The sequence below is a fragment of the Schistocerca gregaria genome, chromosome 3 (assembly GCF_023897955.1).
Source record: "Schistocerca gregaria isolate iqSchGreg1 chromosome 3, iqSchGreg1.2, whole genome shotgun sequence".
NCBI lineage: Eukaryota > Metazoa > Arthropoda > Insecta > Orthoptera > Acrididae > Schistocerca > Schistocerca gregaria.
This window is the reverse complement of record NC_064922.1, coordinates 724,962,456-724,977,413: the sequence shown is the minus strand read 5'-3', so window position 1 is coordinate 724,977,413 and position 14,958 is coordinate 724,962,456. Positions and strand designations below refer to the sequence as shown.

Sequence of the window (14,958 nt, the reverse complement as noted above, 5' to 3'; positions counted from 1 at the left end):
AATGACAAAGAAAAACAGCAAGACATAAACATCTATGGCTCTTCTGTGAATGAAGGCAGTGGAGGCTTGCTCACTTAGTAAATCATTAATGGACAATAACCTGAGACATGGCTGAAATCAGAATACAATGCCAGAGAAACATATGTTCCTGAATAATTTTTAATTGCATGCTGTTAGTTATTTGTCCACTAAGTAAAATAACTGGCAACAACCTGCAGTAAAGAACACACCAGGGATAAGGGAAATAACATTTGCCATTAACACTGTTTTATTACTGAAAAATTATAATATGTTTTATCATTATATGAGTCAAAACTCTAATTATGTTTGTTCAGTTTAATTAGCTGTGTGTTCCAAATATCACATTTGTCTTAAACATTATTATGTTCATACTGTATAACAGTATTCAAGAATAATCCAACTCCAGCCACACACAGTGAGGGGCGTATTTGTGGTGGCAATATTATGCCACAGGAGACATTCAATTTGGGGTCTTTATCACATGCAGCTAGCAGAAGAGTTGTGAATAATGAATTGCAGTTTCCAGCAGGACATTTATCTATGATGCATGGCCAGCGAAGTACTACAGTGATTTGAGGAGCATATTTTTGAAATACAGCTGCCCTGATCCCCAAATTTGTTAGGTACCATCTCCTTTTAATAAATCTGGGTTCGATATATTTAATTTGCATCATGCAAGGTGCAATACTATATCTCCGCTAACAAATTATAAGATTTGGCAGATAACTGATAATTATTTGGATTCCAGCTGCCATTTTATTTCAAGCACCTACTACTCATTGGCTTCTTCCACGGTATTCTCTTTGACTGATCATTTTCACCACATCTCACAACATCCGTTTTCAAATTTCATCAACTCTCCATTCATCCTTGATGAAACATTAATTATTTTCTCTTCTTCCCACACCCTAAAGCCAATATTTCTCACTCTTTTTAATCAAAGTAGAATTACTGTTTATTATAGACATAGGTTTTCCTTTTCCCCCTTCATGCAGTTCACCATGGGTAATCTGAGTTCAGAAAACAGGCCAATGTAGTAAACAGAAAAGTAAAAATAATTTTCACCACCTCTTCTAATACGTTACTCTTCGCAGGTTGTTCCTATTTTTAGTTTTTCATGTATTTCATAATCATGGTATTTCTTCAGTTACTTTTTAAAAACATGTTAGTTTCGACTCTGTTGTTTACGACTACAAATTCCTCAAAATGGAAATATAACTGAGATCCAAAATTAATCATTTGACTGCTGCATGGAACACTGTGTGTGTTCCCCAAATACTACATCAGCACATCCCTCGTGCACTGAATGGTGAATACTTCCGACTTACTCGCAATTTCTCAACTTGCTTATTGTTCAGATGTTTGAACTGAAACCGGGAGAGTTGAGAGAATTTATTTATGGTATTTATACTTTTTATTGTAGTCTGTACTAACAAAACAGTCTCACAGCACAATGCAGGAATGACAAAAAACACACATGTACACGAAGCATAATCTACTGTATTTACAGTGAACTAAGAAATGTAGTGAAATTTTGCTGAAAGCATTGACATTAGATTTGCAATGAAATCAGGTACTGCACACTGAATCCCTGCCTGTTGCTTTTATAGCAAAGGCCAATGGTTGGTATGGGCCTACCAAAAATTAGACTGAAAACAAAGCAGTGTATTGTACATTGAAAAAACATCTATTGGATTTACAGCAAATTACAAGATTTGTTGAGAGTATACCAGAAGTGTCGTAAGCAAATGGGCCTTGTATTCCATCATATCTAAATGATAAACAAGCATATGTCTCAAAACTTCTACTGCAGTTAACAGCACCATGAGTATGCCAATGCTGTAGTCAATGGCACTCATGTCACAGAGAGCTTTGACTGTTGTAGCAATCCACTGTAGTCATAGCGTTAACAAAACTGAAAATATTACTTTCTAACATTTATGCCCCCAAAAAAATCATACATGCTGACAATACTTTTCACAGATGCTGTGTAAACCATAAAAATATGTCACCAACAATTACTATTACACAAATATTTAATACTTACTGCTGTTACTTTCCCATTAATCTTCTGCCAAAATGCGGTAATATCAATCTTACTTTTATTACTGAGATTCCACACACGAATCATTGCATCCCCTACTCCAACAGCGATCCTAAAAATAAAGCAAGACAAAAATTTGTTTGTTTTTGGATAGTTTCATATTCCAAGGATCATTCATACGATTAATCATAGCAATATGGAACAAGTCATTTTACATTTACAGTACACATTTTTTGTAAATATGTGTACCTGCTGACAGAGGACCAAGAGGTTTTTCCTTTCTTTGTTTTAAATAATAAAGATGCAAATTAGTATTCTTACCCATGATTTTTTTCCTTATTAAATAAACAAAAATTCTTCTACAATACAGGAGGACATGTCAAAGACAACATTTTTCAATTTTTTTTACAGTTAACTTTGCTGCATATCAGAAATTTTATTTGATTGAGTAAGTGATCAACAACTTTTGTGGCAGTACTTTCCACACCCCTTTTGTGCTGAAGAGATACTTAATGTGGAATAATGAATGCCATTTTTGCTTCTGGTATTGTAATTATGTACGTCATTGTCCCTTCTGGATTGTAGTGGGTTATTTACATCTAACATATTATTTTCTCAGCACGAGTCATACTTTTCATTGGTGTATTACTTCCAGACGTGTAGAACTGAAACACAGTGAGACCATAAGCGGAAAATCACTCAATAATACATTTACAAACAGTATTTACCATTTCTTCAACTGTTTTGTATACAGCTGGATTGATTACAGTATTAGTGTCATCTGCAAAAAGAAGCAATTCCCTTATCAGAAGAATCTCACCTGCGTGTCTCAAAATTTTTCTGGCATAAAGAGTATTCCATGAAGTTTTAGGATCGCAGTCACATTACGTTGACTTCTTGGCACAGCATTTTGGCTGACAACAATTCAGACATTTTTAGGTGAGTGTTTTGTACTAGGGATTGACAGTTCACATTGCTAACTTTATACCAAAAATTGTCATGAAGAAGCGTGCACAAAGACAGCCACTACATGAGCGCCTCTTCGTACATTGCTCCATCTGTGGCACGCAGGCGCATGCATAATGATGAAACTACAAGCTTGCTCTCCATCAGAATGCATGCTCATGCACTTTTGGAAGAAATTTTAAAAAATCACTGGTTCCCACACCTTATCCAGTTAAAAGTTGCTACCAAATTTCCCCCGATTCTTTAATAACTGATTCTGGAAGGGTTTCATCGAGGCCAAGATTTCAACGGCGGAGTAATCCATGGAATGTCCCATGGAGGTACAATGCTTGGCTATGGCTGACTTATCGGGTTGCAAAATTCTCATGTGGTGATCATATTCAATGCATCTTTCACGAACTGCGCACATTTTCTAACCAATGTAGGCTTTGCCACACTGACAAGGTATTCTGTAGATTCCAACCCTCTGCAATTGCAAATTGTTCTCTGCCAAACAGACAAGAGCAGAAGTCTCTATAGGTGTGTGGGGGTTTGCTTTGACATACTGTTTATTTAAGATTTTTGGCATAAACTTAGCGAAATGAACAAACAGTCTCCATTGCAAAACACTCACCTGAAGATGGCTGCATGATTATCAGCCAAAATATTGTGGCAAAAGGTCAGCGTAATCCAGCTACAATCCCAAAACTCACCTATTTACATTATGAAGAACAATTTTCTGCATTCTTTTGGTTAGATATGATATTGTTTGGCTATACCACTACTTCCATAAAACTTCCATTTATCTATGAGCATTCTGTGATTCACAAATTCAAAGGCCTTAAAGAGATCAAAGAAAATACCAATCAGTACTATCTGGTTACCTAATGCTTGTGAAAGTTTGGTAAGTGAACACATAAATGGCATTCTCAATTGAGCAATTCTTATCACATCCAAACTGTGATTTATCAAGGATATTAGTGTTGCTCAGGTGTTACACTATTCTACAGTGTACCACCTTCTAAAAAGTTTAGGAAGACGATACCAGTACTGATACAGGTTGGTAGTTATTGACATCACTCCTAATCACCTTTCTTATAGAGGGTTTTAACAAGCTCATATTTCAACCTCTATGGAAATATTCCCTCCGTGTATCATATACATCAGAAAGGTAGCCCTTATTATACAGGGAACAAGTCTTTAGTGCCCTGTCGGACACACAATTAAATCCAGATGAGCTTTCATTTTTGAGAGAAGATATAATGTTTTTAATTTCAGAAGAAGAAGCGCTTGAGACATACACGGATTGAATTTTATGAGCATTTCTTTTTCAACATACTGCTCTGATTCATTTCTTGAATCGTTTGTTCTTATATTTTCTACTACTTCTAAGAAATGATTATTCCACATATTTATTAGCTGTGACTGATCACTTATAGCCATTCATTTTAATCATTAGCGATGTTACCCTGTTATGTGATGTACTGTTCTGTCTCGTTTCACATGGTGCATGTTCCTTGACTATCTAAAAACTTTTAATTTTGAGTAATTTTTGTAATGTGCAAGTACAACTAGATCTCCACTTTTTCTTGCCAACATATACACTTCTCTTTTCCTTTCACAAGATACCTTAAACCTTTTAGTTACCCATGGTTTTTCACATGATTGTTTAATGCCCTTTCTGACTACTTCAAGAGTAAAGCTATTTTCAAATCACGATAAGAATTTATCACTGAACAGATTAAGGTTTATGTCAGCGTTTGGTTCACTATAAATTGCATACCCAACCAGATCAAAATATTTGTCCTAAAGTCATTAATTATTGAATTTGATTTTAGCTGAGGGAAACCTGTAATGAAAAGCTCCATAATATTTATCCTAAGAAAATTCTGCGTCACGATCAGAGAGCACTTGTTACTGAGTACATAGTTAATGTTTGCTTTCAGCTCCATCTAAGAAAACATTGTCAGTTATGGTTATATTGTCTTTATCCACACATACACCTACATCTACATCCATACTCCGCAAGTCACCTGCTTTCAGCTCCATCTAAGAAAACATTGTCAGTTATGGTTATATTGTCTTTATCCACACATACACCTACATCTACATCCATACTCCGCAAGTCACCTGACGGCGTGTGGTGGAGGGTACCCTGAGTACCTCTATCGGTTCTCCCTTCTATTCCAGTCTCGTATTGTTCATGGAAAGATGGATTGTCGGTATGCTTCTGTGTGGGCTCTAATCTCTCTGATTTTATCCTCATGGTCTCTTCGTGAGATACACATAGGAGGGAGCAATATACTGCTTGACTCATCGGTGAAGGTATGTTCTCGAAACTTTAACAAAAGCCCGTACTGAGCTACTGAGCGTCTCTCCTGCAGAGTCTTCCACTGGAGTTTATCTATCATCTCCGTAACGCTTTCGCGATTACTAAATGATCCTGTAATGAAGTGCGTTACTCTCCGTTGGATCTTCTCTATCTCTTCTATCAACCCTATCTGGGTCGGATCCCACACTGCTGAGCAGTATTCAAGCAGTGGGCAAACAAGCGTACTGTAACCTACTTCCTTTCTTTTCGGATTACATTTCCTTAGGATTCTTCCAATGAATCTCAGTCTGGCATCTGCTTTACCGACGATCAACTTTATATGATCATTCCATGTCAAATCAATCCTAATGCGTACTCCCAGATAACTTATGGAATTAACTGCTTCCAGTTGCTGACTTGCTATATTGTAACTAAATGATAAGGGATCTATCTATCTATGTATTCACAGCACATTACACTTGTCTACATTGAGATTCAATTGCCATTCCCTGCACCATGCGTCAATTCGCTGCAGATACTCCTGCATTTCAGTACAATTTTCCATTGTTGCAACCTCTCGATACACCACAGCATCATCTGCAAAAAGCCTCAGTGAACTTCCGATGTCATCCACCAGGTCATTTATGTATATTGTGAATAGCAACGGTCCTATGACACTCCCCAGTGGCACACCTGAGATCACTCTTACTTCAGAAGACTTCTCTCCATTGAGAATGACATGCTGCGTTCTGTTATCTAGGAACTCCTCAATCCAATCACACAATTGGTCTGATAGTCCATATGCTCTTACTTGGTTCATTAAACGACTGTGGGGAACTGTATCAAACGCCTTGCAGAAGTCAAGAAACACGGCATCTACTTGTGAACCCGTGTCTATGGCCCTCATAGTCTCGTGGACGAATAGCGCGAGCTGGGTTTCACACGACCGTCTTTTTCGAAACCCATGCTGATTCCCACACAGTAGATTTCTACTCTCCAGAAAAGTCATTATACTCGAACATAATACGTGTTCCAAAATTCTACAACTGATCAACATTAGAGATATAGGTCTATAGCACTGCACATCTGTTCAACGTCCCTTCTTGAAAACAGGGATAACCTGTGCCCTTTTCCAATCTTTTGGAACGCTATACTCTTCTAGAGATCTACGGTACACCGCTGCAAGAAGGGGGGCAAGTTCCTTCACATACTCTGTGTAAAATCTAACTGGTATCCCATCAGGTCCAGCGACCTTTTCTCTTTTGAGCGATTTTAATTGTTTCTCTATCCCTATGTCATCTATTTCGATATCTACCATTTTGTCATCTGTGCGACAAACTAGAGAAGGAACTACAGTGCAGTCTTCCTCTGTGAAACAGCTTTCGAAAAAGACATTTAGTATTTCGGCCTCTGTTTCAGTACCATTTTGGTCACAGAGTGTCTGGACATTTTGTTTTGATCCACCTACCGCTTTGACTTAAAACCAAAATTTCTTAGGATTTTCTGCCAAGTCAGTACACAGAACTTTACTTTCGAATTCATTGAACGCCTCTCGCATAGCCCACCTCACACTACATTTCGCTTCGCGTAATTTTTGTTTGTCTGCAAGGCTTTGGCTATGTTTATGTTTGCTGTGAAGTTCCCTTTGCTTCCGCAGCAGTTTCCTAACTCGGTTGTTGTACCACGGTGGCTCTTTTCCATCTATTATAATATTGCTTGGCACATACTCATCTAACGCATATTGTGCGATGGTTTTGAACTTGGTCCACTGATCCTCAACACTATTTGTACTTGAGACAAAACTTTTGTGTTGAGCTGTCAGGTACTCTGTAATCTGCTTTTTGTCACTTTTACTAAACAGAAAAATCTTCCTACCTTTTTAAATATTTCTATTTACGGCTGAAATCATCGATGGACTAACCGCTTCATGATCGCTGATTCCCTGTTCTGCATTAACTGTTTCAAATAGTTCGGGTATGTTTGTCACCAGAAGGTCTAATATGTTATCGCCACGAGTCGGTTCTCTGTTTAACTGCTCACGGTAGGTTACAGATAAAGCACTTAAAAAAATTTCACTGGATTCTTTGTCCCTGCCACCCGTTATGAACATTTGAGTCTCCCAGTCTATATCTGGCAAATTAAAATCTCCACCCAGAACTATAACATGGTGGGGAAATCTACTTGAAATATTTTCCAAATTATCCTTTGGGTGCTCAGCCACAACAGCTGCTGAGCCCGGGGGCCTATAGAGACATCCAATTACCATGTCTGAGCCTGCTTTAACCGTGACCTTCACCCAAATCATTTCACATTTAGGATCTCCATCAATTTCCTTCAATACTATTGCACTTCTTATCGCTATAAAGACGCTCTCCCTTCACTGTCCAGCCTGTCTCTACGGTATACATTCCAATCTGAGTTTAGGATTTCATTACTGTTTACATGTGGTTTCAGGCAACTTTCTGTCCCTAGTACTATATGGGCATTGTGACCGTTTATTAATGCAGTTCTGGGACCTTTCTATAGACGCTCCTGCAGTTTACTATTAGCACATTAATATTGTTATTCCTTGTTGCATTTTGCCTACTCCTACCTTGCCGCGTCTCAGGAGGCGTCTTGTCGGGCCTAGGGAGGGAATTCTCTAACCTAAAAAACCCTTATGTGCACTCCATATGTAATCTGCTACCCTTGTAGCCGCTTCCGGCATGTAGTGCACACCTGACCTATTCAGGGGGACCCTACATTTCTCCACCCGATAGCGGAGGTCGAGAAATTTGCACCCCAGATCTCTGCAGAATCATCTGAGCCTCTGGTTTAAGCCTTCCACTCGGCTCCAAACTAGAGGACCGCGATTGGTTTTGGGAACGATACAACAAATAGTTAGCTCTGATTCCACCCCACGAGCGAGGCTTTCCACCTTCACCAATTCCACCAACCGCCTGTACGAACTGAGGATGACCTCTGAACCCAGATGGCAGGAGTCATTGGTGCCGACATGAGCAACAATTTGCAGTCAGGTGCACCCAGTGCTCTCTATCGCCGCCGGTAGTGCCTCCTCCACATCTCGGATGAGACCCCCCGGCAAGCAGACAGAGTGAACACTGGCCTTCTTCCCCAACCTTTCCGCTACTTCGCTAAGGGGCTCCATCACCCACCTAACGTTGGAGCTCCCAATAACTAATAAACCCCTCCCCCCGTGTGCCTGCTCGGACCTTGCTGAAGGAGCAGCAACATGTCCAGTCACAGGCAGAGCGGGCGATGCCACACGGACAGCCTCCACATTCACCCTCCGCCTTGTGCTCCGCGAACGCCGCTGAACCCGCCACTCCCTTGGGGAGAGGGTGGCCCAACTGCGCCCGGTACCCGCGAAGATGTCTCGACAGCAGGGACAGTGGGTGAGTGTATAACATCTGTGGTGTACCATGTGACGCAGCAGACTCCCCACTGCCGCCACACTTCGAGGCAGCAGCCTGAAGACGGCTGACCGTGGCCATCAACACGCTCAGCTGTTCGCGAACAGTGGCCAGCTCCTCCTGCGTCCGTACACAGCAGTCACACATCCTATCCATACTAAGGAATCAATTTACTGTAGAGAGTTAATCAACTTTTAACAAGACTGCTAATTCACTAAAGGCGGCTGATTGTTGATTAAACTGTGATTGCTAGCCACTTCTTGTAGATAACAATGAAAATAGCACTACCTGTCTCTGGACTGTATTCAAAACAAACACTAGCACTACTGGCACTGTGGCTGACTAAAGGGACTCTCTCCGACTGTATTCCAAACAAACATGAAATCTATGGAACAATATTAATAGCACTCGACAATTAAAGCTTCCTAAAAGCAAAAACACACGGAAGAAGAAGTGACAAGTAAGAAAAATACAGTTAATACTTAAATTGAGGTAGCTCGCTGCACAGCAGACTTGAAGCAGACGGCGGTTGGGACGACACTGACACTACTGGCACTACGCCTGACTAAAGGGACTCTCTCTGACTGTATTCAAAACAAACACGAAATCTATGGAACACTATTAATAGCTGGAAAAACAATTACAGAGAGAAAATTTCAGGGCCCAAATAAGATTATTTCCACATTTAATAATAATAATAATAATAATAGTTAAAAACTCCAGGAATTTGTTACTGATTTGAATGGCTTAAAAGAGGGGAGGGGGGGGGGGGGGGGAAGGGGGATGCAACTGCTTGGTCATTGGTCCCTTGTTCCAAATGAAACAATGCCACAAGGGGGAGAATAAAACAAACAAGATGCACAACACAAAACAGAAAGAAAGGAAAAACCACAAAAATAAAGGAAAGGTAACAAACACTAAAATGAACAAAAGAGGGCAAGAAAACAACAGACTCAAGAAACAGTTACAAGAGAGTAAAACAAGAAAACAGATTACAGTGGCCATGAGAATAAAAAGGGAGAAACCAGCCACTCTGCAACACAGTGAAACCTCCACCATAAAAGCACTACGATGGAGGACGCAGAGGGACAAAGGACATGCGTGAAATCTTAGACAAAATTATAAAAGCCACCCTCATGAATAAAACATAAAACTAAAGCTGCTGTTGAGACACTGTCACCCAGCACTGAAGGTAGGGTGCTGGGAAAGTTAAAAGTCCGCCGTAGAGTGGCTAAAAGTGGGCAGTCCAGCAAGAGATGGACGACAGTGATTTGTGAGCCACAGCAACACCGAGGTGGGTCCTCGTGATGGAGGAGGTTACCATGGGTTAGCAACGTATGGCCAATGCAGAGAGGGCAAAGGACAACTGATTCCCTGCGAGAGGCCCGCATGGAAGACTTCCACACATTCGTATTCTCCTTAATGACACGCAGTTTGTTGTGAGTACTGTTATGCCATTCCGTCTCCCAATGCTGAAAACCTTGCGGCATAAGACAGGATACAGGTCAGGTTCAGAAAAGCCAATCCCCATAAGTGTTTTCCGCGTAGCCTGTTTGGTCAGCCTGTCAGCAAGTTCATTGCCTGGGATTCCAATGTGACCTGGGGTCCAGACAAACACCACTGAACGACTGGACTGTTCCAGGGCTATACCCTTGAATGGTTGCTACCAAAGGATGATGAGGGTAGCACTGGTTGATAGCTTGCAGGCTACTCAAGGAGTCAGTACACAGAAGAATTGACTCCCCAGGGTGTGAACGGATGTGCTCAAGAGCATGAGATATAGCCACCACCACTGAAGTGAAAACACCACAACCATTGGGCATGGAATACTGTTCAATATGTCCTCCATGGACATATGCGAAGCCGATGTGACCATCAGCCATCAAGCCGTTGGTGTAAAATATTTCATGGCCTCAGTACATGTCAAGAATCGACAGGAAGTGGCAGTGGAAAGCCATGGGGTCAACTGAGTCCTTAGGGCCATGTGATAGGTCCAGGTGAAGCCACAGCTGGGTTTACACCATGAAGGTGTATATTAATCGACCTCAAGTGTAGGTGGTAAAGGCAAGGACTCCAGTTTGGATAGAAAGGATCAGATGCAATCTGTAATTGTAAGCCCTGACCTGGGCCGCTGATGCGGGTGATGAACCACCATGTGTGGAGAAAAAGAGACGGTAATTCAGACGCGCAGGAGGCCTACGAACATGTTCAATGTAGCTGGTGAGCAGTTGTGTATGCCTAACCTTCAATGGAGGGATCCCAGCCTCCACCTAGACACTAGTCACCGGACTCGCCCTTAAAGCTCCCGTCGCTAGTCGAACACCACAGTGGTGCACTAGGTTGAGTTAATTAAATGCTGAGAGTGCCGCTGAACCATAAACCACATTTCCATAGTGAAGGTGGGATCAAACGAGGGCTCCGTAGAGCTGCAGCAGTGTAGAGCGATCTGAACCCCCGCCTAAGCTGACAAAGGTGAGGAAGCCAAGTCCATCAGGTGTTGAAAACCAGTCCTAAGAATCGATATGTCTCCACTACAGTGAGTGGATCATCATTAAGGTAAAGTTCTGGTTCAGGATGAATGGTACAATACCAACAGAAGTGCATAACGCATGACTTCGCAGCTGGAAGCTGGAAACCGTGGGCTAGAGCCCATGAATGCACCTTGTTGATAACACCAGTACTGGTGGAGCAGTACAAAATTCACAAGTCACCTGCATACAGAGAATGTGCAACGGGCGGCCCTACAGCTGCTGCTAGATTGTTAATGGCAACTAAAAAAAAGAGACACACTCAATACAGAGCCCTGCGGGACCTCATTCTCCTGGAAATGTGGGGGAACTGTGGGAGGCACCAACTTGGACACGGAAAGTGCCCGCTGACACACCATACGTTCTAGCAGCTTACAAAGAACATTGGTGAGACTGATGGGCCTATAGCTATCCACATCAAGTGGGTTTTTGCCAGGTTTGAGCACTGGTATGATGGTGCTCTCCCACTACTGAGATGGAAAGATGCCATCACACCAGGATGGCCACTCTGCTGGGAGTCCCGATGCCTCAGGGTGACGGGCATCTACTCCTTGGCATACACGGGGAGTTAATGGCGCATGCTTCAGCAGAGCAATCCCTGTGTGGTCAGGGGGCTACAACCAACAGGGTACATGGCGGCCCTACCACAAAGGACTGGCTACCGTGCTGGATATCAGATGTAACCAAGCAAACATGTCCATTATCATTGTCAGCACAGAAAATGATACTGCACAGTGGATGAAGGAAAATGCACCAAGGAGAGTGACATCGCCCAACAGCTGGAGAATGAGTGGAAGTGCAGATCCACACTGACAAAGGATGCAAGAGGTCTCAGCGCATGGTGGACATGATGCACTGTGTAAGGTGCCCTTCCCCAATTGGCTCACTCTTTGGGAAAAGTGGTCAAACCGGACAGGGGACCATAACATAAAAGCCGAAACATGTGAGACTCCTTTTAGTCGCCTTTTATGACACGCAGGAATACCTCGGGCTTACTCAAACCCCAGACCTGCAGGGGGTTACTGATTTATACAGTATTGTCTTAACTTATTAGTTCTTTGTTGACCTCAACTCTGGTACAATGTAAGAGGGGTCTGATGACACTATGCAGATCAGGTTAAATAAATAAATAAAATACAGAAAATATGCACGCAATGTTCTGAAAAAAGCGACCTTCCTATATTTCACAAAAATCTAGAAATATAACTTTTAATTATTAGTTCTACACTATGACAGTCATTCTAAAATGACCAAGAATCAGAAACAAACAAAACTGCCCGAGAATTTCAAGGATAAATTCATATTATGGTGATAAATTTTAAATTGTTTAGAAGCCACAGTGCAGGCCTTATATAAATACTAGGCCCTGGTGTCTGTCATACATACAATCTCTAACCCATAATTCATCAGTTTTCTTGGCACATGAATCCACAATCTACATCAAACATGGAAAGCCACAACCATTTAATCATAATACACAGTAGAGCCTGGATATTTTTAATGTTAATGACATTTCACAATAAATATTAAAAGTATTTGACACTACAGCAGTTGCATCTTCATTTTGCTTTCTGGCCTCTCATCTGTATGCTAACAATAAAAACCTTTCCTTACAGTACTGTGAAAAATAATACATCCAGTTCCACCCAGTGCCAAACATTATCCTTGGATTCACTGTCGTATCTGGAGGTTGCTGTTAATATAAGTAAGTCTAAAAAGCTTTCAGTTCATGAAAATCAATATCATATACAAAAGATATGTTCCTTTGAGAGTATCTATATTTTACTGATTTTATTCTTCGACCAATGGAGAATCACATCTAAAACGTCATGTGTAAAAAGTAGACCCCATACTTGTTTTTCATGTGGATTCCTACCCAAGGCATTAGCACTAAACTGCAGAGCAGGAATCTGTAACACTATGTTACATTTCATTGTTCTGACATTAGCTGGCAGTTGTGCTTTTCTCGATTTGATTTCCCCTTCCACAGAAGTAGGAATTACAGCAACTGTTTTTTTACTCATATTGTCTTCACCATTTGTCCTCCATTCCATCACCACCATCATCCACTTTCTGTTTTGAATCTGTATCGTCATCACTTTCTACCTTGTAATCTGGTCCAATATTACTGCTATCCAAAACTTCATTAACCATTTATTCCATATTCATTTACTCTCAGAATGAATAACCAGTCTGTTCAGCCTGCTATGAATGCTGAGATGGTCCTGTTAGAAGATCCATGTTGTGCAGATTAACTACAAGACACTGCCAATAATAACCATACCTTATTACACCAGAATTATCACAGTAAACCCAAAATGTTGATAAATAAGACTGACAAATAACAACTACACAACTGGTGTCATACATCATCAAGATGTTACGGAGACTTTATTGTGGATTTACTGAAGGTCAAATAGTGCAATCAGCACCCCACCTTTACAGCAAATACCCAGCACTACAATCTGCCACAAGGAAAACAAATGAATCAGAATATAAATAACAAATACAATTTAATGACACAATTTCGACTATTATGGTAATAAATGTGCATCTAAAAAGGAATCTGAAGCAGCACAGTATGGTAACATACGCACAGGTATCCATTTAAGAAGCACACTGTCACACGGAGAAAAATAAAGCTTGAAAAATAAAACTTACAATCTCCTCCTTCACGGGGCCATGAAATGAAATGATGGACATGTACACTGAGAAGATGGAACAGGCAGATCTCTAATGCCTGTATGTAAGAGGATGACAATGTGCAACTTTAAAAAGAAAAAATGTGCATCTAAGAGATGTACAAATAATAGTTACATGTAAACTTTGAGTACCATTATACTGTAACAATGTTCATGACACAGGCTTAATAAAAACTACCAGAGTGGGATGCTTTAAATTATCTTATTTTTCTTTTTTCTTTAAAAGAACCACAGAAACTGTGTCACACGGTCACTCATTATGGCAACACATTAATTGAATGACAAAAATAGTTCATGGAGCACAGACCTAGGTCTGCTCACTTCTTCCTTAAGGTGTGTCTAAACTGAGTACAAAACACGTTTCACAACATGTTGTCGACACAAAACCACTGTTCCAGGGCTTTGTCATTACAGGTCACAGGATTTCTGTTCTTGGCCTGCTATCAATAAATGCCGCTACACTGTGATAGTGTTTGTTTTTGCTCTGTCTATAGTGTTGCGTATTGTCTTTCCATGTGTTCCTTGATGAAATGAAGCGGAAAAGAAACAAAATTTACAAACTTGTCACACACTATGAGGCACAGGAATGCCTCTGGAATGTTCAGAGTCATAGTTTTAAAAATATTGAAAAGAAACATGACTCCCTGCAAAATATTGTTTCGTTACTTGGCACCATCAACAGTGATGTAGATAAAGAAATTAAGTAATTCATCTGTCAATACGGCAGCAACAATAAAGACAACAGAATTAGTTATCTGACTTCAGAAAAAAGTTGTCGTCAGTGAGTTAAGTGAGCTGCGGTCCTATAAAAGGTTGGTGACGACGGCAACAACAACAAAAGTACAACACTTTGTATGAGACAAAAATGAACATATGAAGGAGGCAGCACTCAGTAGGAAACAAAGCCCTGAATAATGAAATACCGACAACTTTTTATGTCTGGATTGCCAAAGACTGAGTGGTACCAATGGCCAATCGAACATCACAAGGTACA

General features: G+C 40.7%; 1 protein-coding gene across 3 annotated transcripts in view; it reads right to left on the bottom strand.

Annotated features, from left to right (window-relative positions):
• Window positions 1-14,958, bottom strand: part of LOC126354647 (gem-associated protein 5) — a 330,980-nt gene that overhangs the window by 240,048 nt on the left and 75,974 nt on the right. For all 3 annotated transcript variants that reach the window (XM_050004418.1, XM_050004417.1, XM_050004419.1), the window contains one exon: window positions 2,069-2,177. In XM_050004418.1, coding sequence (XP_049860375.1) covers window positions 2,069-2,177 — 109 coding nt within the window. The remainder of the gene's footprint in view (window positions 1-2,068; window positions 2,178-14,958) is intronic.